Below are 23,614 nucleotides of genomic sequence, written 5' to 3'. Positions count from 1 at the left end.
CTCATAGATGCTATAATCCCTGATCAGATGTGACATCTGTCAACAACACGGGACGCAGGATTAGATTAATGAGCTACTTATGAGCTAAATATAAGAGAAGGACAGAATTGCAGTTTATAATTTTAGGTAAGAGATTACTAAAACCACTCCACCAACTGAATCGCACGTCTGCTTGAGGGAAGCATTGTAAAGCACAGAGAGGTCTGGTAAAGCATAGGGAAGCATTGTAAAGGACAGAGAGGTCTGGTAAAGCATAGGGAAGCATTGTAAAGCACAGAGAGGTCTGGTAAAGCATAGGGAAGCGTTGTAAAGGACAGAGAGGTCTGGTAAAGCATAGGGAAGCATTGTAAAGCACAGAGGTCTGGTAAAGCACAGGGAAGCATTGTAAAGTACAGAGAGGTCTGGTAAAGCATAGGGAAGCATTGTAAAGCGCAGAGAGGTGTGGTAAAGCATAGGGAAGCATTGTAAAGCACAGAGAGGTCTGGTAAAGCATAGGGAAGCATTGTAAAGCACAGAGAGGTCTGGTAAAGCATAGGGAAGCATTGTAAAGCGCAGAGAGGTCTGGTAAAGCACAGGGAAGCATTGTAAAGTACAGAGAGGTCTGGTAAAGCATAGGGAAGCATTGTAAAGCGCAGAGAGGTCTGGTAAAGCATAGGGAAGCATTGTAAAGGACAGAGAGGTCTGGTAAAGCATAGGGAAGCATTGTAAAGCACAGAGAGGTCTGGTAAAGCATAGGGAAGCATTGTAAAGCACAGAGAGGTCTGGTAAAGCATAGGGAAGCATTGTAAAGCACAGAGAGGTCTGGTAAAGCATAGGGAAGCATTGTAAAGCACAGAGAGGTCTGGTAAAGCATAGGGAAGCATTGTAAAACACAGAGAGGTCTGGTAAAGCATAGGGAAGCATTGTAAAGCACAGAGAGGTCTGGTAAAGCACAGGGAAGCATTGTAAAGCACAGAGAGGTCTGGTAAAGCATAGGGAAGCATTGTAAAGCTCAGAGAGGTGTGGTAAAGCACAGGGAAGCATTGTAAAGCACAGAGAGGTCTGGTAAAGCATAGGGAAGCATTGTAAAGCACAGAGAGGTCTGGTAAAGCATATTAAAAAACTGAGTAAACTAGCCCTTATAAAAGTTCCCCATAGTAAAAGCACAGCAAAGTGTAAATGAATGCATAGTATACCCATGGGAAAAGCATGAGGGGAGGGGAGGGGAGGGGGGGGGGGGGGGGGGGGCAACGACACTGAAATTGACTTGTCTAAATGTGTAATTAATTTTGATGCAGTTTGACTGCGCTTGCTGATGCCACGACACTGAAGACTGCGACCCTTGTAGCCCCCAATGCAAACCCATTAAGAGTCTTGAATGAGATCCCCCACCTCTAAACCATAAGGCTCAAGGCAGGCGACGCTCGCTGGACAGCGTCGGTGTGCAGATAGACCGACGCTGATACCGTCGTGGGTAGCGTCGTGCAGTCCTGCGGTATAACCGCCAGGGGGCGGGGTCAGGCACTTTGAAAAAAAAATCACTGCACGGGAGGGCGGGGCCGCGGTGACGTCACTCAAAGACCTGCCTCGTGCTGCCATTTCTGCGCGAGGGAGAGAGAGGGAGGCGGGCGCGAGCGCGTTCACTTCCACAGAAGGAGGGAGACCAACTGACAAAAAAATAAATAAAATGAACTCATTCATATATTATTTAAAATAAAGTCAGTCAGTTTTGTTTTATTTTTTGCTGACGGAAACCACACCCGCTTTGAAGAGAAAAATCTCAGGAGTTCTTTTAAAAAGTAAGTTTATTTATTTTTTTAGTGAGGAGTGCAGTAGTGGCGTTTTAAGATTATTTCTGACTCGGTCTGTGAAAGAACAGGTTTGTTGAAACGTACGAGGCATTTGTCCGTGTCTCGGTTTTGAAAGAAATAATTGATAACGACAGTGGGGAGAATTGTATGTAATTACTTAATTTTATTTTGTGACAAAAAAAAAAAAATAGTTTGACAAGTTTCTCACGTGTGAACCGGCAACACGTTTGTTAAAAAAAAGCTTTTAATTAGACTTGTTGTCAGCTGCGGTTTTATCATAATTTGTAATATTTAAAAAAAATAATAATTCTTGTGTCGCTAAAAATCGGTATGTTTACTGAATAAAATACACGCTGAGAAAAACCAGACGGTCAAGCTTGTGTCCCGCCCTAGCCGCTCATCCCGGCCACCGATTGGACGGAGTCGCGGTGCCTCCGTGCTGTGATTGGCTCGTTGATACGGATCGAGTGAAGCCGCCCGTCCTGATTGGCAGCTCCCGAGGGCGTTGACGTGCCGATAGAAGGGGAAGGACGTGTTTGGAAAGATTTGTTTGGGAATTTGCTATAATAAGTTTGTGGAAAACCGACTTGTGCAAAATTTCAACACAGATAATAAGGAAATAAGCCCTCCATTGCACAGCAGTGTGATCCAGTCCTGGTTTCACTGGGAGTTTAATAATCAGACACACCTGAGCTTGTTAGCTAGACACACTGGGGGCTGATCAAGCTGGTAGCTGTGAAACCTGGACTGGATCACACTGCTGTGCGATAGGAGTCTTGTTTCTATCGCTGTACAAAGCCATTCCAGGTTGTATGACTCTAAACCCTGGACTGTCTCTCAAACAGCTCTGCAATGGGAGTTGTTTGTATTGTATTTTTTTTTCCCAGCTCAGTATTGCGCTGTTCCTATAAGCTTGGAGTTCAGAAGTTGAAACAGGTTATCTCACTGCTGATGAAGACACCCACATTACTCTCTGTTCCTGCCTGAAAGGAGGCTGCAGCTGCTTGAAATGCAAACTCTCCCTGCCAAACGCATGCAAACTAATTTACTATCAGCAGACTGTTGAACGATCCTGTGGCTGGCATGCAAAACACTGTAATGACTTCATTACAGGGATGGGAATCAGACTCCCATTGCACAGCAGTGTGATCCAGTCCAGGTTTTACTGCTACCAGCTTGATCAGCCCCCAGTGTGTCTAGCTAACCAGCTCAGGTGTGTCTTACTATTAAATGATCAGGAGCCAGGAGTTTGAGCAGGGTTAGTAACTCACACTAGCCCTGCTGCTGCTGCACCCAGTCCTGGGGTTCAGAGCTCCCCTCAATGAAGTCTAGTATTATTATTATTAATATTGAAATGATCAGGAGCCAGGAGTTTGAGCAGGGTTACAAACTCACACTAGCACTGCTGCTGCTGCTGCTGCACCCAGTCCTGGGGTTCAGAGCTCCCCTCAATGAAGTCTAGTATTATTATTATTAATATTGAAATGATCAGGAGCCAGGAGTTTGAGCAGGGTTACAAACTCACACTAGCCCTGCTGCTGCTGCTGCTGCTGCACCCAGTCCTGGGGTTCAGAGCGCCCCTCAGGTTTGCTGTGTGGGCAGTATGAGTTAAGTGTGTGTGTGTTTAATGCAGTGTCGTGTGTGTGTGTGTGTCGCAGCAGCAGCTGACCCGGGTGCTATGCAGAATGAGCTGGGCTCTGGATGACTGGAAGGCTGGGCTGCCCGGCCGGGCCCTGCAGAGGGTTCAGGAGCTGGAGTCTCAGCTGGAGAAGCTGCTGAAGGAGAGGCAGCAGAGGCAGTTCCAGCTGGAGGCTGTAGAGGGCGCCCTGCTCCAGCAGAAACACAAGGTAGGGGTGGGGGGGCAGGACAGCGACAATATAATAATAATCATAATAATAAACTTGAGACTTTTTGATAGTGAGTGAATGAATAGGGTGTGTAACGACACGCTAATGTCACGATATGATGTCATCGCGGTATGCAGGTCATGATACAGTGCGTGTCAGGATACTTGTGATGGCCCTGGGGGTACAAATCTGCTTGTTTCTTAATAAAAAATAAGACGCTCTCTCGTCTCTCCTCAGTGTGAGGAGGCTCGTGCAGAGTCTCTCTCCCTGCAGAGGGAGCTGAAGTCTCTCTCCCAGTCCTGCGTCTCTGTGGAGGAGTTGAAGGAGCGCCTGTCCCATGAGCTCCAGGCCAGGGGGGCACAGGTCTGCTCCCTGGAGGGGCAGCTGGGGGCCTCCAGAAAACAGATCGAGTCCCTGCAGCAAGAACTCAAACGGTAAGCAGAGAATACACCCCTTTGCTCTCCCTCTGTCTCACACTCGCACACTCTCGCTCTCTCGCCTCCCCCCTTGCAGTATGCAGACCCTACACGCTATCCGTGGGGCAGCAGTGTGGAGTAGTGGTTAGGGCTCTGGACTCTTGACCGGAGGGTTGTGGGTTCAATCCCCAGTGGGGGACACTGCTGTTGTACCCTTGAGCAAGGTACTTTACCTAGATTGCTCCAGTAAAAACCCAACTGTAAAAATGGGTAATTGTATGTAAAAATAATGTGATATCTGTATAATGTGATATCTTGTAACAATTGTAAGTCGCCCTGGATAAGGGCGTCTGCTAAGAAATAAATAATAATAATAATAATATCCCCTCCCTTCCCTGTATCCCTTCTCCTCCTTTCTCTTCTCCCTCCTCCCTGCCTCTCTCTCTCCCTCTCCCTCCAGAAGTTTTAAAGTACACAGGAAATGTTTTGTTTTTTTCTTCCCAGTGTCTTGGCGGAACTGGAGAAGCTGCAGAATTCCCAGCATTCCGGAGAATCCCAGGCGTTCTTCACTCCGACGTGGAATCACTCGGGATTCAACACTCTCACCCGGGACCAAGGGGGTGCGTTCCAAATCTGACAGACCGAATATATTCGACTGTCCCTGACCGAGCCCTCCGCAGAAGCCAGGGCGAGGGGGGGCGCTGGTGTGGATCGGGGGGGGGGGCTGATTCCCCATTCAGAGTGAATTCAGAAACAGCTGCTTGGGTTTGTGACAATCGCTGCTTTTCTTAAAGACTCTGCGGAGAACAGCGACCCACACGAACCCGAGCAGCTGTTTCTGAATTCACTCTGAACGGGGAATCAGCCCCCCGATCCACGCCAGCGACCCTCGTCCGATTGTCAGCACCTGATTAAGATGCAGTGTTGTTAGGAAGCAGTGTTGAAATGTCTCTGCCTCTCTCTCTCTACAGACTCCAGATGGGTTAGCAGGGAGCCCTCGGGAAGAAACGACTTCAGAGCTCTGCACGTCAAAGTGAGTTCCCATCGCTCTCTCCTTCAGCATCAGTCTGGCTGTTTCTACCGTGCTAACGAAATCATGAGATCGAGGATGTTTAACTGAGGAGCTCAAGCTGGGATGATAACCAGGAGACCCCGCGGTGACCCTCGGACTGGAGTCTGACCCCCCCCCCCCCCACCACCCCCCTGCTCTGCGTAGGGGTTCCCAATCCTGATCCTGGGGACCCCCCCTGTGTCTTATGGTTTTCATTCCAACTGAGTTATCAATGACTTCATTTAACTCATACTTTAACTGTTCATTAGCTTAATTAGACTTTTTTTTTTAAATTGTTTTCAGCTTTTAAGCAGTTGGGAGATTTCAGGCTAACTCGAAAATTTTCTAAGTAACTTGAAAAAATTGACTTTTTCTTTGAGGAGCGCAGAACAATTAAAAAGGTGCTAATTAAGCACATTCTCAGTTCAGTTATGAAGGGTTTAATTAATTGAGAAGAGGCAGCGGGTCCCCAGGACCAGGACTGAGAAACTCTGCTCTAACGGGTCTGGATCGTACACTTCTTGTACTGATAAGAGTTTTATCAATGCTCCTCTCATCTCTGTTCCTTCCAGCAGCAGCTACAGTTCAGCAGCACTGACCTCAGTCCGAAGCACGGGACAGGGAGCAGCGGAGTGAGCAGTTCCTCTTCCCCGTTCCCCTGGCAACAGGACTCCACCCCCGTCCGCCGCGGCGCCCGCCGGTCGGAGACCCCGGTGAGGCGTGGAAGCTCCACCCCCGTTGCCTCCAGCCCCTCCCCTTTCTCCTCCTCCCCCTCCTCCTCTGTGTTTCCGTGGGAACAGGAGAAGGCTGCTTCCACCACAGATCGTGTGAAGGAGAGAGGACAGCAGGGCGGCGATGTCACACACAGCGGGGACCCAGTGCATTGTGGGGTAGAGGAGGAGCTAAGGAAGGAAAATGCAGGTTAGAGTTCTGTGTCTTCATTTTTTTTCTTTATTACGAATATCTTTATAATATACAGCACTAGACCCTGATAGTGATGCGATCCAGCCCTCTGAAATGTTTTTATAATATACAGCGCTAGACCCTGATATCGATGCGATCCAGCCCTCTGAAATGTCTTTATAATATACAGCGCTAGACCCTGATATCGATGCGATCCAGCCCTCTGAAATGTCTTTATAATATACAGCGCTAGACCCTGATATCGATGCGATCCAGCCCTCTGAAATGTCTTTATAATATACAGCACTAAACCCTGATATTGATGCGATCCAGCCCTCTGAAATGTCTTTATAATATACAGCACTAGACCCTGACATTGATGCGATCCAGCCCTCTTTTAATAATATGCAGCCTCTGAATGCTTTTTCTTTGTTCGGAGAGCTTGTGTCTGATGGAAATGACATCACGTTAACTCCTCTCTCTGCTCGGTGACTTGCATGGCCTGTGCTTCATCGCAGTGAAGCCTCGCTTCCCATTGAGATGGCAGTGCTGCAGTTGAAGTGAGTTTACAGTCTGTGTTTGCTCAGGGACAGTGAATGGATCGCTCCCATTGTTTCCGACACGGTTCAAAAGGACATGCTTTTCTGTTCCATTCCACACAGTTGCTTTTAATGCCATCATCATTATTATTATTATTATTGTTGTGTTTGCTGTTAGTATTATCAGCGTTGCAGCTGTGTGGTCGGACGGGCGCATTGTTTACTGTGCAAACAAGAAGATCATTCTTGTGACTTGAGTGCAGGTGACAGGATATGAACAATCACTCTGACTACAGAGAGAGAGAGAGAGAGAGAGAGAGGCACACCTCAATTTTGACCTGAGCACACCCTTGACTGACTGCATGCCTGCCATACAGAATAGGGCCTGTGTGTGTGTCAGTGTGTGTCAGTGTGTGTGTTCGCTCGTTTTAATAATGTTGTTTTAAAAGAAAACTCATTATTGTGTAGATCTCCTTGATGCCCTTTTGGACTTTCAAGATCATAAAGCTACGGTGTATTACAGTCAATGCAAAGTCCTCAAACACTAAACAAACAAACAAACAAACGTGTGTGTGTGTGTGTGCTTGGGCTCATTTTTAGTCCCCACAAGATAAAAAATGATGATAATCTGACAAAGCCCACCTTATGAGGACCTATAGTTTGAGAGAGTGTGTGTGTGTGTGTGTACACTCACTGTTCTGTGGTGTGTGTGTGTGTGTGTGTGTGTGCGCACACACTCATTAGTTAGGAGGTTTGTTTATACAGAGTGTTTATACAGGAGGGAGCGCACAGGGATTGCTGTTCAAAATGTTTGTCATTCAACCTGTCGTCGAGTGTTAAACACATACAGACGATCAGCAAACAAACAAATATGAAAATGCAGACACAATTAAATATATCATCCTTAGCTATGGTTTTTTTTTGTATTTTTTCTCGAAGCCCAGTTTTTATTTATTAGTATTTTTTTTTAAATTTTTTAAACCCGTGTCTTATTGGAGAAACAAAACGAAGTCCAGCTGCACGATGCTCTCTTTGTGAAATTCCAGTTAGTCTGAGGATGTTATCAAAATGTCCTATCTGCCATATAATAATGTGCACTGTTATTTCAAAGAAAAAACTAAAAGTTTTCATAAAAAAAAAAATAAAAAAATAAATAAATTAAAAAAACGCCACACTTGTAACCCTTGCAGCGCTGCGCTCCTCTGTGTCGGAGCTGCAGTCTTGGGTCCGATCCCAGGAGGAGGAGCTCCAGTCCCACAGCCTGACTGTCCGGCAGAGCCAGTCCCAGCTGGAGAGCCTGAGAGCGGAGCTGGCAGCCCGAGAACTGACCCTGACCAAGAACCAGGACCAGCTGACCCGGCAGAACACACTGACCCAACAGACACAGGACAAGGTAGGGGAGCCCACTGCCAAGCTGCTGCCTGCTTCACCTGGTCTCTTCTAGTCTCAATAATAACACTGATGAAGGCACTGGAGCCCAAACGCTGGTCTGCTTGACTCGGTCTCTTCTAGTTTCAATAATCACACTGATGAAGGCACTGGAGCCCAAACGCTGGTCTGCTTGACTTGGTCTCTTCTAGTTTCAATAATCACACTGATGAAGGCGCTGGAGCCCAAACGCTGGTCTGTTTGACTCGGTCTCTTCTAGTCTCAGTAATCACACTGATGAAGGCGCTAGCTGAAACGCTGGTCTGCTTGCCTCTCCTCAGTGTCAGTCTCTGGAGCAGAAGCTGAAGCAGCTCTCCGAGGAGCTGAGCTGCCAGAGGCAGAATGCGGAGAGCGCGAGGAGAGCAGCGGAGCAGCGCAGGAAGGAGCAGGAGAAAGAGCACCACAAGGTCTGTGTGGAGCGTGAGTGTCTCTGGCTAACTGTGTGTCTCGCTGTCTTTGTGTGTGTCTCTCTCTATCTCTCTATCCCTCTGTGTGTGTGTCTCTCTCTCTATCTCTCTGTCCCTCTCTGTGTGTGTGTGTGTGTGTCTCTCTCTATCTCTGTGCAGTGTTGTGTTGACTGCCCCGGTCCCCTGTCCTGCAGGAGATGTCTGAGCAGCAGCTGCTGTACCAGAGCCTGGAGAAGCAGCACAGACAGGAGAGCAGCAAACTGCACCAGGAACTGCAGCAGAGTGGAGCCCAGAGCCAGACCCTGCAGACACAAAGAGACAAGGTGAGGGGCTGCGTTCACTCAAACCCAGAGCCACACAGACAAGGTGAGGGGCTGCGTTCACTCAAACCCAGAGCCACACAGACAAGGTGAGGGGCTGCATTCACTCAAACCCAGAGCCACACAGACAAGGTGAGGGGCTGCATTCACTCAAACCCAGAGCCACACACACAGACAAGGTGAGGGGCTGCGTTCACTCAAACCCAGAGCCACACACAGAGACAAGGTGAGGGGCTGCGTTCACTCAAACCCAGAGCCACACACAGAGACAAGGTGAGGGGCTGCATTCACTCAAACCCAGAGCCACACACAGAGACAAGGTGAGGGGCTGCATTCACTCAAACCCAGAGCTACACTGAGCTATGAAGGGTTAAATATATAAATACATTTTTACTTTCTCTTTAAATGCTATGAAGGGTTAAAAAATACATATAAATAAATTATCGTAGTTAAAAAAACCAAAAGAAAAGAGAAAAAAACAAATTTCTAGCTCAAATGCTATGATAAAGGGTTAAATACTTAAATATCTTTTTTTTTTCTTTTTTTTTGTCACACTCAAGAGAATATTTGAAGCGCACATGGCCTGTGAGCTCAGCACTTAGTTATTTTTTTATTTTTTATATTTGCTGTTGCTGTTTTTTGTACTGAGAGCCAGCAGCCCAGCCTGCAGGGGCTTGTTTATCTGCCTCTGTTCAGCTCCTGCGTGGGAGGAGGAGGAGGAGGGATTGTGGGAAAAATAAACTCAAGAGTTTTCTCTGGGCTTGCAAACTCCTTCACCAGCCTGTTCTGTGCATACGCAGCCTTTAAAAAGCTTTTTCATGCAAGCCCTTCATCTTCAAATCTCTAAATTTAATTTAGTTTTCCAGACATTTTTTTTTTTTCAGCGCTGATTCACCCAGGTTATTATTCTGTCGCTGAAATTGAAATAAATGCAAAATGAAACCTGAACAGCTAATCATCTCCTCTTTAAAACTTTAAAATATAGACAATATTTAACCCTGTTGTTCTACGTTCCTATATATATATATATATAATTTCACTCTGGATTGCTGAAATGTTAGCTATGGAGAGAGAGCGAGACTGAGTGACGTGAATAAAGATCCGTGATGATGTCAGCTGTTTATCAGATAGTAGCTCTCATGGAAATGTGAGCGGTCCAGTCCAGACCCCCCCGGTGCTGAGTGACCGAGTCGTTTGCTTCCCCCTCCCTCCCCGGTCAGGTGACCCTGCAGAAGCAGCGCTGTGAGAAGGAGCTGGAGGCGGTGCGGTTGAAGCTGCAGTGGACTGAGAGAGAGCTGCAGGGGAGCCACCAGAGAGAGGAAGAACTGAAGAGCAAACTCACGGTGACCCCCCCCCCCCACTACCCTTCACCACGGGATTCACTTTGCATGCCCCCCCCCCACTACCCTTCACCACGGGATTCATTTTGCAGCCCCCCTCTCTATGATTTCCCCATGGTTATATGTACTGTGCATTTACCAGACTTTACCATGGTTATAAACAGGCTTTACTAGACCCCTATTTTATTAGTATAGTTTACAATACCTCTATTTTATTAACAGGCTTTACAATACCTCTATTTTATTAACAGGCTTTACAATACCTCTATTTTATTAACAGGCTTTACAATACCTCTATTTTATTTAGATTCCCAGCCCTGGTGTGTAATTGGTTGTTTGGTTCTTGTCCCGACCCCCCCCCCCCCCCCCCTCAGGAGGCGGAGAAGCAGCTGGAGAAACTGAACAGGGAGCTGGCCTTGAACCAGAGACTGCTGGGGAAGCTGCAGGGTGAGTGTGAGAGAGTGAGGGAGGGAGAGGGAGAGGGAGAGAGGGTTTAAATGCTTTGGCAATACAGGAGCACTCCAGTCATGCTGGTTAATAAAGCTTATTTGAATTTGAATGAATTTGAATGAATTTGAATTTGAATTTAAATTGGAGAGAGATATGTGCTGCTGGAGGACCTGCAGAGGGAGAGAGTGAATTTCATCTGAATTTCCACGCTTCACCTCCCCTCCCCAGTACCACTTTACAGGAGTCAATGCAGAGTCCAGTGTTTTGTGTGTGTGTGTGTGCTAGTTTGCGTGTGTAGTATTTCTATGACATCCTGTAACACAGATCATTTTAAACCTCTTATAACTGCGGGGCTTGTTATCATTGTGAGAATCTGATCATGTTGTGTGCAAGTGCTGCCACCTGCTGGCAGCCTCAGTAATGCAGCTATAAAAAAATCAAGTCTAAACTGCACTGATTTTAAGACTTCGACAGACTTTCATTTTGGGCTCAGCTGTGTTTGAAGTAAGGTTTGTTGCATTGCATTGCAAGCGCTAGCTAGCTTGCGAGCTTAGCATGATACAAAAAAATTGTAAAAAAATGTAACAAAGTTAACAAATATATATATTTACAATAAATGCAAGATAGGTTCTGAGATGAGATCCGGTTTAATTAATACATAACTAAATACGTAAATAAATCACTTTGCAGTCAATTATTCAGTGCTGTAACTCAACACTAATATATATGTATGTGTCTGTGTATAATATGTAAATAAATACAGGAATCTGTCACACTTCAAATGCATACTGTGGCTGTAGGTAGACACTTCTTCACACAGAGAGAGGGCGAGGTGAGGGGGTAGAATGGGTTGCTATGGGTTACCGAGGGATACAGAGCCACGCTGTCGAGGCTGAATCACTGTGATCCTTTCAGACCCGACTTGACAGAGTTCAGAGTTTAGTTGCTGGGAAGTGGAGGAGCTCCGAGGGGCTGAACGGGACTCCTCTCGCTCGGGAAATTCAATAGCAGCTCTTTCTTTAACATTTATTGCTTTTAATGTATTTGTTCCTTCGTTGTCGTTTCAGCCGAGCACGTGTCCGTCGCTGCTGGGGTTCCCCTGAGGGGTACCCCACCTGGAGAGAGCTACAGCCCCCCGATAACCAAGGCTTTCCTGGAGCAGCGGAGCCCCCAGCGCGGGAGAAAGGGGGGTCCCCCAGGGGCGGGCAGCTCCACCGCAGGGGTGGGAGGGGGCAGAGAACCAGGGGAGGGGAGAGAATTCGAGGAGGAGGAGGAGGGACCAAAGGACTGCCAGGAACAGCAAATACCAACAGGGATTTTAAAGGATTCCCGAAACGAGGAGATAGAGGGAGCGTTCGTCGGGAAAGGGAACGAGGAATCCCGAGGGGAATTTCAAGACAAAGAATCGGACGGTCGCGGCCGGCGGCTTCTTCTTTCATCTCCCGGGATAAACCGAAAAAGTTTCCCGTCCTCACGGGAGGGATCGGACTGGGATGAGCAGGAATACGAGGGAAGCTCCTCCGGGAAAAAACGGAAAAGGAATGAGAAAGGGCGACGGAATAAAGAGGAGGGGGAGGGAGATGATGAAATGAAAAAGCTGGAACAGGAGAACGAGGTTTTGAAGGACGAGTTGCGGGAAGCGAGGAGGGAGGTGGAGCGCAGGCTGGAGGACCTGGAGAGCCAGCGCAAGACGGAGCGGGACCTGAGAGTGAAACTCAAACAGGCCTCCAAGAAGCACTCCTCCGAGACGGAGAGGCTGCGCCAGAGAGAGCAGGAGCTGGGGGAGAAGGACAGGCAGCTGGAGGCAGGGAGGCAGGAGGCAGCCAGGCTGAGAGAGGCTGTGGAGAGGCTGGAATCGGAGGCAGAGCTGAGGCAGGGGCTGGGCAGAGAGGAGGAGGAGAGGTCTGGAAAGAGGGCACCAGGTGACTCCTTGCTTTTGGAGAAGATTAGTGAACTGGAGGCACGTTTGCGTTGCTTTGAAGAAGGAGAAATTGGCTGTGCAGATGAAAGCGTAGGCGTGGAGAAAAACAACAGCGATTCTGGTGATGGTGATAAAAATAGTAATAATAATAATAATAATAGTAACAATAATAACAGTGCCAGTAGCGGGGTAAGCAGCTGTAACCTTGACGACCTATCGTTTTCCTCCGAGGTTTTCGAACCCGCGCAACGCGTCTCGGGAACCGCGGGGGAACGCGATGGCAATCCCGCGGCGCTCCTACGGGAGCCCCCGAGGTCCAGAGAGACGTCGCAGGTGGAGGAGGGGGGGGACCAGGAACTGGGGGCCCCGAGAGAGATGGCGGAGGAGCGGGAGGCATCTGGGTTCGGAAACCACCGGGGAGAAATCCTCCCAACGGGATCCGAAAACTTCTCTCCTCCCGACCCGGAGGAAAAAACCACCGAGCGAGGAGGAGTCGGGGAATCGGGACGGGAAGCAGCGGGGAAGAGGGGAGAGCCTTACGGGCAGCCTGCCGTCATCCACCTGGTGCTGGAGGTTGAGAAGCTTCGTCGGAGGAACGAGGCACTGGACAGGGAGAGAGAAGAGGCGCAGGGCAGGGCCAGCGAGGCGCAGGGCAAGCTAGAGACCCTGCAATCCCGAATCAACAGCCAGACCAGGCAGCTGACGCTGGCCTTCGAGACACAGAGCCAGAACATCGAGGACCTGCTGGGGAGCCTGGAGGAGAAGGACAGCGTCCTCCGCAGTCTGGAGCAGGAACTGCAGGGGGCGAAGGAGAGCCTGATTTCAGTGCAGGGTGAGAACGAGAGACTAAAATCTGAGCTAGGTGCAGTTACACTTCCTAAAAGAGAGGGGGAGCCAGTCAGTAAAGGAGGTGAACAAGATAGAGAGGAAGACAGCGCCATCAAGAGTTTGGGTCAGGAACTGCAGGGGGCGAAGGAGAGCTTGATTTCAGTGCAGGGTGAGAATGACGAGCTGAGGTCCCAGCTAGGTGCAGTTACACCTCCTAAAAGAGAGGGGGAGCTAGCTGTCGACGAGAAAACAGTCTCTCAAGACCGGGAGGAGGATAGCGCCACCCGGAGTCTGTGTCGGGAACTACAAGTGGCGAAGGAGAGCTTGATTTCGGTGCAGAGAGAGAACGAGAGGCTAAAATCTGAGCTAGCTGCAGTTACACTTCCTAAAAGAGAGGGGGAGCCAGCCAGTAAAGGAGGTGAACAAGATGGAGAGGAAGACGGCGCCATCAAGAGCTTGGGTCAGGAACTGCAGGGGGCGAAGGAGAGCTTGACCCAAGTGCAGAGAGAGAACAAGAGGCTGAAATGTGAGCTAGCTGCAGTTAAAGATGAGAGAGGAGAACAAGTTAAGACTGAGCTTGTGAGCTCAGAAGTGATCCAGCTGAACGCAGAGTGCTGCCAGCTGAGAGAGGAGAGGGACGGTCTGAGCTCCCGGTTGAAAGAAACCGAAGATTCGGTCTCCAGACTCCAGTCCGACTGCTCGAGATTGAGGCGCGAGCTGGGTGGACAGAAAGTGAGGGGAGAAAGGACTCCGAGAGAGGGAGAGGGAGGAGAGAGCCTGCACGGAACGGCGGCGCAGGACAGTGACCTCACAGCGCGACAGAGCCTTCGGGGGAGAGAGACCCAGACGCCAAAGGGTGATGACATCACAGAGAGGCCGAAGGTTGACATCACAGGGGTGAAGGTGGGTGACATCGCAAGGGAGAAGTTTGACTTCATAAAGACGCAGGAGAAGGACGATATCACAGGGGCAAAGGGTGATGACGTCACGTCGCTTCAGAGCGTTCCGGGGGCCACGACGAGGGAAGATGACATCACAGGGAGGCAGGCGAAGGGTGATGACGTCGCAGTGCCACAGCGCGTGCTGGAGAGAGAGGCCAGACTCTCTGAATCCGAGGTGGGGCAGCTACAGAAGCAGGTAGGCGCCTCTCTGTCCTATGTTAGCTGGTCCGGGGCGGTCTTGGTTTTTATTACAGGGTTACATTGGTGGTGGATCGCTGTGGTTTATCTCGCTCGGATTTCTGTATCGAGAAGGAAGTTTGTTGGGATAATGAAAACAAAAAATCACCCAAACAAATATTATTATTATTATTATTATTATTAGTTTATTTAGCAGACGCCTTTATCCAAGGCGACTTACAAAGACTAGGGTGTGTGAACTATGCATCAGCTGCAGAGTCACTTACAACTACGTCTCACCCGAAAGACGGAGCACAAGGAGGTGAAGTGACTTGCTCAGGGTGACGCAGTGAGTCAGTGGCTGAGGTGGGATTTGAACCGGGGACCTCCTGGTTACAAGCCCTTTTCTTTAACCACTGGACCACACATTATAACACATTCATCTCTATGTAGAGGGCAATTTGGGCTCTCGAGCCCGTCTCTGAATTCTTCTTCTTGTAAAAGGATTCGAGGTACCCCTCCCATCTCGCGGGGCTTTGTTCATTTTTTTTTAATGCAAGCATCTGGAGGGATAGACAGGCGGGGTCTGACATAGCAATATTACCAGCTGCGCAGGATGCAGTGGCATTAACTAGAGGCTTTAAAATTAAGAAATAATCAATTCTAGAGAATACATGATGAGGAGAAGAGACTAATCTCTTTCCTTGGGATTTTGCAGGAGCCACAAATCTGCTAAGACCATCACATTATTATTATTAATATTATTATTATTAATTCTTGGCAGACACCCTTATCCAGGGCAACTTGCAGTTGTTGTAAAATATCCCATTGTAAAATCTCACATTACAGATAAGAGCAGTTATAAAGTCCAGTAAAATCAGTAGCAAATCAGATCACATTGAAGTAAGAGCAAAGTAAAGAAAACAGTAAATTACATTTTAAGAGCGAGTTCGGCTGAGAGCAGTTGCTAGGATATTCCCTCATACCAGTCAAGTGCATTAAGAGCACGCAGCGAGTACGAGAAATGGAGGAGAACGATTTCAAACAACAGCGAGGACCAAAAAACAAAAACCGTGAGAATGGATACCTGTGATTGTAAAATCAATACAAGCTGCAGGACACAGATACCATGAACACTCTCACTGACTGCACTGTGAAATCAGAGCTGCGGTCCACAATCGGATCCGTTCTCCGATTCTTAAAGTCTTCCCTCTGCTTTCAGTGGATACTGAACCCTTTCATTTAGTATTTTTTTTCCAGCCCCCCCATTTGGAGCTAGGATACCCCCCCCCCCCTCGTCTCTCCTTCCAAGAGGATCTGTAAAAATGCAAGATCATACACTTTGACTTTAAGACTGGTAATACCTTCATTCTCTTAATAGGGTGATTTAAGCCCTGCACTTTACATGAGGTAATACCTAATGCAGTATTAGTTTTTTAGAGTTACAGGCTTGCATATTTTATCAGAGAGAGAGAGAAGGTAAACAGACAGCCGGCTGTATGCAATACACGAACGACAACTGCCACGAAATAAAATCAGAAAACCTTCAGTTAGATTTAAAATAAATAAATTAGTGAAACTTTAACCCTTTCTGGTCTGATGTCGGACCCTGTCTGACATCATCAAAAAGACGTAAAGCACGGATCTCTAGTCGTTTTTTCTCCGGAAAAAGCCGAGAAAACCATTCAATGGCCGAGTGAGATCGATAGGAGCCGAGAGAAGCCGAAAAAAAAAAAGGGGGCGGATCTGAGCAATACACGCAGTCCCTGCACCACAGAGATAACACGGACATAAACAAACACGATAGCTGCTTCTGCATCCAGCACTCAAAGAATATCACAGACATCTGCAGAGCTTTTTGAGAAGTTACAGTGCTAAAATAATGACTCGGATCGCATTGTCGAGGAGTTTGGTGATAAAACGAGTGATCAGGAGATGATTTATCGGTATGCACGACTATGAAGAGGTGAGCGAACGAGGGGTGGGGCGGGGCTGGAGATACTGAGTGTCCTGTTGATATGCAGAGACTTTTAAACCTGTTTTACTGTGGGGGGGGGAAAACACTTTTAAACGGCGCGTCTAAAATAAAGATCACGTGTGAATATGAATTGGACCTGACGCGCTGAATAAATGGACCGCAAAGGGTTAAGCTCCCTGATTCTCCGAGTGGGACCCGCCACTCAAACCACGTCCCCAATTCAATCATCGCTGCCCACGACGGTCCTATCGGTTTGCATTGTTACTGTCCCGGGTTCAGAGATGCCAGATATGAACATGTCTGACCCGATCTCAGTATAAGTTTCTTCATCTCTCCTTCAAAGAGAAACGTGTCTCCTGTAAAAATGCAAGACCATACACTTTGACTTTAAGACTGGTAATACCTTCATTCTCTTAATAGGGTGATTTAAGCCCTGCACTTTACATGAGGCAATAGCTAATGCATTATTAGTTTTGTTTTTAGAGTTACAGGCTTGCATATTTTATGAGAGAGAGAGGGAAGGTTAACAGACAGCCGGCTGTACGCAAGACACGAACAACAACTGCCACGAAAAGATCAGAAAATAACAAACGCAACAAAACACAAAATCCAGTAACTGCGCCTTCAATTGGATTTAAAAATAAATTAATTCATTTGTGATTCTCCTAGTGGGACCCCCCACTCAAACCACGCCCCCAATTCAGCCATCGCTGCCCACGACGGTCGTATTGTTACTGTCCCGAGTTCAGAGAGGCTGAGTGTGCACCTTTACAGGCGTTTCCTGGTGTTTGCGTGCCCCTGATCAGGGTCTTCAAACCCGGTCCTGGAGAGCTACTGGGTCTGCTGGTTTTAGTTTCAACTGAGTTTTCTGTTAGTTAATTGCACCATTTATTGGCTTAAAGGGCACATAAGGATGGGAAATGTAGTTCTGAGGGGGGCGTGCGGGTACATGGGAAGCCATCTTGAGGCAGGGAATGCAATTTAAAAAAAAGTTTTAAAAAGTGGTCAAAATGTGAAAAAAAAAAATTAAAACAATACATACACCTCACGTAAACAGCTGTAGAAACACATGGGAACATGCGACACAAAACAATAAAAAGGTTCTTATGTACCCTTTTAATTAGTCAAGGTTAACAGGGTTTTTAAAATCGGTTTTGTTGGCATGGTCTGGAACTGTCAACCCCCTTGTATTGATCATTGTGCCAATTTTTGTTTATTTCCCCAGTTGAAGGAGCTGGAGGCACTGGTTTCCAGTCTGAGCGCTGAGAAGGAGAGACTGGGGGAGGAGCTGCTGCTCTGGGGAAGGGAGGATCCTGGGCAGGGAGGTACCATCTCTGTCACAGCCTGGGGGGAGACTGCAGTGCACCCCGGGAAAGACACAGTGGTGGTGGTCAGGGAAGACAGGATCCTGCTCCCCTGCAGAGCGGACAGAGTGGTACGGCCCAGGGCAGATTCCAGCACCCAGGAACAGACTACAGGTAGATACCAAGTCTGGAAAGGGAGGGGGGTGAAATCTGTTTATTAAAATGATGTTGGATTAGTTTTATTTAATTTTAACAATTTTTTTAAAAAATCTTGCAGCAACTCCAAAGACACAGACGACAGAACAATTGCAAGACTCGCTGATCTCCCAGCAACCAGGGGTCCGCTGTCCTGACCGGGGGAACCAGACCCTGGACTGGGGAGCAGGGAGCGGTCCAATCAGCACACAGGTCAGAACCATGGCTGGAGAGGCTACAGCAATGGAATGGGGAGCTACAGAGGACCAGGCTAAATCAATTGATGATGGAGCTAAAGAACAGACCAAAGCAATGGAAGATAGAGCTACAAATGACCAAGCTAAAGCAATCAAATATGGAAGAGAGGACCAAGCTAAAGCAATCAATGATGGAGCTAAAGAACAGACCAAAGCAATCAAATGTGGAGCTAGAGAACAGACCAAAGCAATCAAATATGAAGCTACACAGGATCACACTGAAGCCCTGGAAGATGAAGCTAAAGACAACCAGACTGAAGCAATCAAAAACACTGGACCGAGCAAAGGGACTGACTGCAAACCCGTCGACAAGCGGGACAGCCAGGCCAGAGCAATGGAAACCAGCACAGCAGAGCGCCGGGCTAAAACAGTGGAAAGTGGAACCACTGATCTTCAGACTAAAACAGAGGAAAGTGGAACCACTGATCTTCAGACTAAAACAGAGGAAAGTGGAACCACTGATCTTCAGACTAAAACAGCGGAAAGTGGAACCACTGATCTTCAGACTAAAACAGAGGAAAGTGGAACCACTGATCTTCAGACTAAAACAGTGGAAAGTGGAACCACTGATCTTCAGACTAAAACAGAGGAAAGTGGAACCACTGATCTTCAGACTAAAACAGTGGAAAATGGAACCACTGATCTTCAGACTAAAACAGAGGAAAGTGGAACCACTGATCTTCAGACTAAAACAGAGGAAAGTGGAACCACTGATCTTCAGACTAAAACAGTGGCACACAGAACTACTGATCTGCAGACCAAATCAGCAGAATACAGCACTACAGCCCAGCAGGTAAAAGCTGTGGAAGACGGAGCTACCGATTTACAGACTAAAGAAACGGAATTCAGCACTACCGACCAGCAGACCGAAGCAAAGGGAGGGATTGCAGGCACTCAAACAGAAGGCAGCAGAAGGGAGGAGAAACCACCGGAGCCACACAATACTGCCGCCCCCTACAGGAGGGAGGTACAAACAGCAGGCACTCAAACAGAAAGAGAGGAGGAGGAGGGGATAACTGCAGCACTGGGCAGTATCTTCCCCTTGAGGGTGGAGGTCCGTACTGCGGGCACCCAAACAGAGGTTCAAGAATCAGGGCTGGGTAGCAACAACAGTGCCACCTTGAGCAAGGAGGTCAGAACTGCAGAGACGCAGACAGACGGGCGCTTGGGAGAGGCGGAGAGGCCAGGGGAGAGCGGGAGGACGGAGGGGCATCAGCTGGTAGCCCAGGCGTTCCCGTGGGAAGCGAACCCGGCCGAGATCGCGGAGCGGATCATGAGGAACCGGAGCCGGATGTCAGTGGCGTTCGATGACACAGAATACGAGCCGTACGGACTGCCGGAGGTGGTGATGAGGGGTGAGAGAGAGAAAACACAGCAGAGAGGAGCTGAGGAACACTGACAAACGCTTAACCTAGAAGTCTTTCTCAGCGTCTTCAGTGTAAATTCAATGGCAAACGTTTCCACTAGAAGTCTTTCTCAGTGCCTTCAGTGTAAATTCAATGGCAAACGTTTCCACTAGAAGTCTTTCTCAGCGCCTTCAGTGTAAATTCAATGGCAAACGTTTCCACTAGAAGTCTCTCTCAGTGTCTTCAGTGTAAATTCAATGGCAAACGTTTCCACTAGAAGTCTTTCTCAGCGTCTTCAGTGTAAATTCAATGGCCAACGTTTCCATTAGAAGTCTTTCTCAGTGCCTTCAGTGTAAATTCAATGGCAATCGTTTCAATTAGAAATTAGTGGAAACATTAGCTGCTGAATGTATTAAGTTTCTTTTTTAATGTTTCTAAATGAGTAATAGACGATCCATCACTGTTGCAACCCTCCTCCCTCCCCTTCTCCTGAAACTGAGTCATTGTAGTCCCAACAAAAGAAACAAAAAAAAAAAAAATCAATTCAGAAAGACAAGGTGGAAATGTTTCTCTGTGTCTTCAGTATGAGTTCAGGCGTTGTTCGGTTAGCCTACTTGACTCTGAGTTTGCTGCATGCTTGCCCCGTGTTTGCGCCCTGTGTTTCTGGCATGCCTTGTGTGTAATCGGGTTTGGTTTTGTCCCCCCCCCAGGTTTTGCGGATATTCCGAGCGGCCCCTCCTGCCCCTATGTGCTGAGGAGGGGGCTGCTGGGAACAGCCTTGCAGACAGGAAAACCCAGAGCAGCATCGGAGGGGAGCCCCGGGGACCCCACTGACTGAGAGGTACAGAGACACACACACACACACTGACACACACACACTGAGACCCAGAGCAGCATCGGAGGGGAGCCCCGGGGACCCCACTGACTGAGAGGTACAGAGACACACACACACACACTAACACACACACACTGAGACCCAGAGCAGCATCGGAGAGGAGCCCCGGGGACCCCACTGACTGAGAGGTACAGAGACACACACACACACACTGACACACACACACTGAGACCCAGAGCAGCATCGGAGGGGAGCCCCGGGGACCCCACTGACTGAGAGGTACAGAGACACACACACACACACACTGACACACACACACTGAGACCCAGAGCAGCATCGGAGGGGAGCCCCGAGGACCCCACTGACTGAGAGGTACAGAGACACACACACACACACTGACACACACACACTGAGACCCAGAGCAGCATTGGAGGGGAGCCCCGGGGGCCCCACTGACTGAGAGGTACAGAGACACACACACACACTGACACACACACACTGAGACCCAGAGCAGCATCGGAGGGGAGCCCCGAGGACCCCACTGACTGAGAGGTACAGAGACACACACACACACACTGACACACACACACTGAGACCCAGAGCAGCATCGGAGAGGAGCCCCGGGGACCCCACTGACTGAGAGGTACAGAGACACACACACACACACTGACACACACACACTGAGACCCAGAGCAGCATCGGAGGGGAGCCCCGGGGACCCCACTGACTGAGAGGTACAGAGACACACACACACACACACTGACACACACACACTGAGACCCAGAGCAGCATCGGAGAGGAGCCCCGAGGACCCCACTGACTGAGAGGTACAGAGACACACACACACACTGACACACACACACTGAGACCCAGAGCAGCATCGGAGGGGAGCCCCGGGGACCCCACTGACTGAGAGGTACAGAGACACACACACACACACACACTGACACACGCACACTGAGACCCAGAGCAGCATTGGAGGGGAGCCCCGGGGGCCCCACTGACTGAGAGGTACAGAGGCACACACACACACTGACACACACACACACTGAGACCCAGAGCAGCATCGGAGGGGAGCCCCGAGGACCCCACTGATTGAGAGGTACAGAGACACACACACACACACTGACACACACACACTGAGACATAGAGAGAGACTGAGACACACAGGCACAGAGAGAGAGAGAGAGACTGACACACAGAGAGACAGACCCACTGAGAAAGACAGACTGAGACACACAGACCCACTGAGACACACAGAGAGTGCCCCACAGAGACACAGACCCACTGAGACACACAGAGAGTGCCCCACAGAGACAAAGACCCACTGACACACAGAGACAGATCCACAGAGACACAGACCCACTGACACACAGAGACAGATCCACAGACCCGTGTGATTCTTTATGCTTGCGGTCCCTGGATTCTACTAACAAGCTGTTCACTCTGCGTCCGTCTCCTGATAAAAAACAAACGCAAAAACCACGACGTGTGATTGAGGGGAGGTGGAGACGGCAGGCAGCCAGACGGGCTCCTCGTAAACCCAGTGATTCACGGCTTCATTCAGGCTGAGTGCAGGGCTGCAGGGACACTGCGACTGTCTGTGCGGGTTCCTGGCCATCATCGCCCCTCCACAATCACATGTTATACCAAAAACAGAGATTTTTATACTCTCGACTTTCGACTTTTAATGCTGAAATTATTATTTTTTTACCGTAGGGTTTGGGTGTGGTCTCCCTTAAACACTCAGTTGATTACACTGTGAAAATCTCTTGGTGATTCGTAGCTAGCACGATGATTTTATAAGTCTGATCTCTTGTGCATTCGTTGTAGTGGTGTTGCATTTTCTTACATGTGACCAAAGGATTTGCATCACCCTCTATATAGAATGAACTCCCTCAGCTTCATAGAGTCCAATGAAAGCTGCTGAATAATGTTCCCTTGTTAACATATTGAATTCCACCCCCTCTATATAGAATGAACTCCCTCAGCCTCATAGAGTCCAATGAAAGCTGCTGAATAATGTTCCCTTGTTAACATATTGAATTCCACCCCCTCTATATAGAATGAACTCCCTCAGCTTCATAGAGTCCAATGAAAGCTGCTGAATAATGTTCCCTTGTTAACATATTGAATTCCACCCCCTCTATATAGAATGAACTCCCTCAGCTTCATAGAGTCCAATGAAAGCTGCTGAATAATGTTCCCTTGTTAACATATTGAATTGCACACCCTGTGCTTTTGTAGTTTTTCCCAGATACTGAACTGAAAAATGTGACATTTCAGAATCCAGCATGAAATACTGAAGCACTATCATGGCTTCCAGAACACTTTTTAAAAATGTTTTTGCGTTTCCATTTTGTACTTTCTTATGTTGGTATATTTTTATTTATTTTTTTGTCTCAATCCTGAAATTCTGGGAATGGAATTCATTTGACTTATTTTTTAAATTTTTTTTACAGGTTCTCGTTTGGCAGTGGTCACGAAACAGACATGGAACATGCACTGCCAACACGCTACACGCCAAAAAAACATGCTAACAGGATTGAAAAGTTATGAGGGAAGGAAACGACACTCCCATTGCAGAGCAGTCTGAGAGCCAGTCCAGGTTTTACATTTGTTAGCTCAGTGATAATAATATTGATGATGATGATGATGATGGTTAATAATTATAAGACTCCCATTGCACCCTCTGGGTTTGTGAAGCCTTGGTCGTCACTCTTTGTGAAGGGTGGGACCCCTGATAATGCTGCTAGTTCTGACGGGATCCGAGCGACACGATACCAGCAACACTGCCTTAAAAACACAGCTGCTCCCCTCTGTGCTGGGGGGCCAATCGCTGCCCTGGAGGGCAATTCCACTCCTGGTCTTTGTTCCAGCCCTGTTCTAAATGTTTTAACTGAACCGATTAAAAACACAGCCGCTCCCCTCTGTGCTGGGGCTCCAATCGCAGCCCTGGAGGGCAATTCCACTCCTGGTCTTTGTTCCAGCCCTGTTATAAATGTTTTAACTGAACCGATTAAAAACACAGCCGCTCCCCTCTGTGCTGGGGGGCCAATCGCTGCCCTGGAGGGCAATTCCACTCCTGGTCTTTGTTCCAGCCCTGTTCTAAATGGTTTAACTGAACCCAGACCCCGCAGCGGCTCACGATCTCATGTCACGTGCGAAACAGACCTGGAGTGGAATAGCGTTCCCTCTGCGACGGGGATTGGACACCCCGGCTCTAAACTGTAAACTCTTACATTTGTTTCATTAGGTATTCCACTCTGTAAAAGGAAGAAATGGTTTTGTGTTGTTATTTGTGATTCTGTTACTGGTTTTGCTGCTGGCTCAGTAGAATG

At 48.3% G+C, this 23,614-nt stretch overlaps 1 protein-coding gene across 3 annotated transcripts; it reads left to right on the top strand.

Moving 5' to 3' along the window:
• Nucleotides 1-1,594: 1,594 nt before the first annotated feature.
• LOC117398560 (centromere protein F) lies at nucleotides 1,595-23,177 on the top strand. Of its 3 annotated transcripts, none has more exons than XM_059020658.1 (16): nucleotides 1,595-1,778; nucleotides 3,452-3,637; nucleotides 3,875-4,071; nucleotides 4,558-4,673; nucleotides 5,025-5,086; nucleotides 5,677-6,025; nucleotides 7,737-7,939; nucleotides 8,256-8,381; nucleotides 8,576-8,704; nucleotides 9,922-10,044; nucleotides 10,416-10,488; nucleotides 11,559-14,377; nucleotides 17,562-17,814; nucleotides 17,918-19,447; nucleotides 20,149-20,279; nucleotides 22,736-23,177. In XM_059020658.1, exons 2-15 carry the CDS (start codon nucleotides 3,476-3,478, stop codon nucleotides 20,274-20,276), a joined length of 6,270 nt encoding a protein of 2,089 aa, XP_058876641.1. In that variant the 5' UTR covers nucleotides 1,595-1,778; nucleotides 3,452-3,475; the 3' UTR covers nucleotides 20,277-20,279; nucleotides 22,736-23,177. The 3 variants fall into 3 exon arrangements, with proteins under 3 accessions (XP_058876641.1, XP_058876642.1, XP_058876640.1); XM_059020659.1 differs by having other exon boundaries at nucleotides 3,449-3,637; nucleotides 5,680-6,025; XM_059020657.1 differs by having other exon boundaries at nucleotides 3,449-3,637.
• Nucleotides 23,178-23,614: the final 437 nt, after the last annotated feature.

This window comes from Acipenser ruthenus, unplaced genomic scaffold (genome assembly GCF_902713425.1).
Source record: "Acipenser ruthenus unplaced genomic scaffold, fAciRut3.2 maternal haplotype, whole genome shotgun sequence".
Classification (NCBI taxonomy): domain Eukaryota; kingdom Metazoa; phylum Chordata; class Actinopteri; order Acipenseriformes; family Acipenseridae; genus Acipenser; species Acipenser ruthenus.
Note: the sequence above shows the minus strand (reverse complement) of the source record. Positions and strands in the feature narration are given on the sequence as shown.

What these genes read in the sequence shown, in the direction of transcription:
- LOC117398560 (XM_059020658.1), top strand. Translation starts at nt 3,476, where the DNA reads ATGAGCTGGGCTCTGGATGACTGGAAGGCTGGGCTGCCCGGCCGGGCC. An exon ending in TGCTCCAGCAGAAACACAAG is followed by an intron (nt 3,638 to 3,874) that starts GTAGGGGTGGGG and finishes GTCTCTCCTCAG; the next exon opens with TGTGAGGAGGCTCGTGCAGA. An exon ending in AGGAGAAAGAGCACCACAAG is followed by an intron (nt 8,382 to 8,575) that starts GTCTGTGTGGAG and finishes CCTGTCCTGCAG; the next exon opens with GAGATGTCTGAGCAGCAGCT.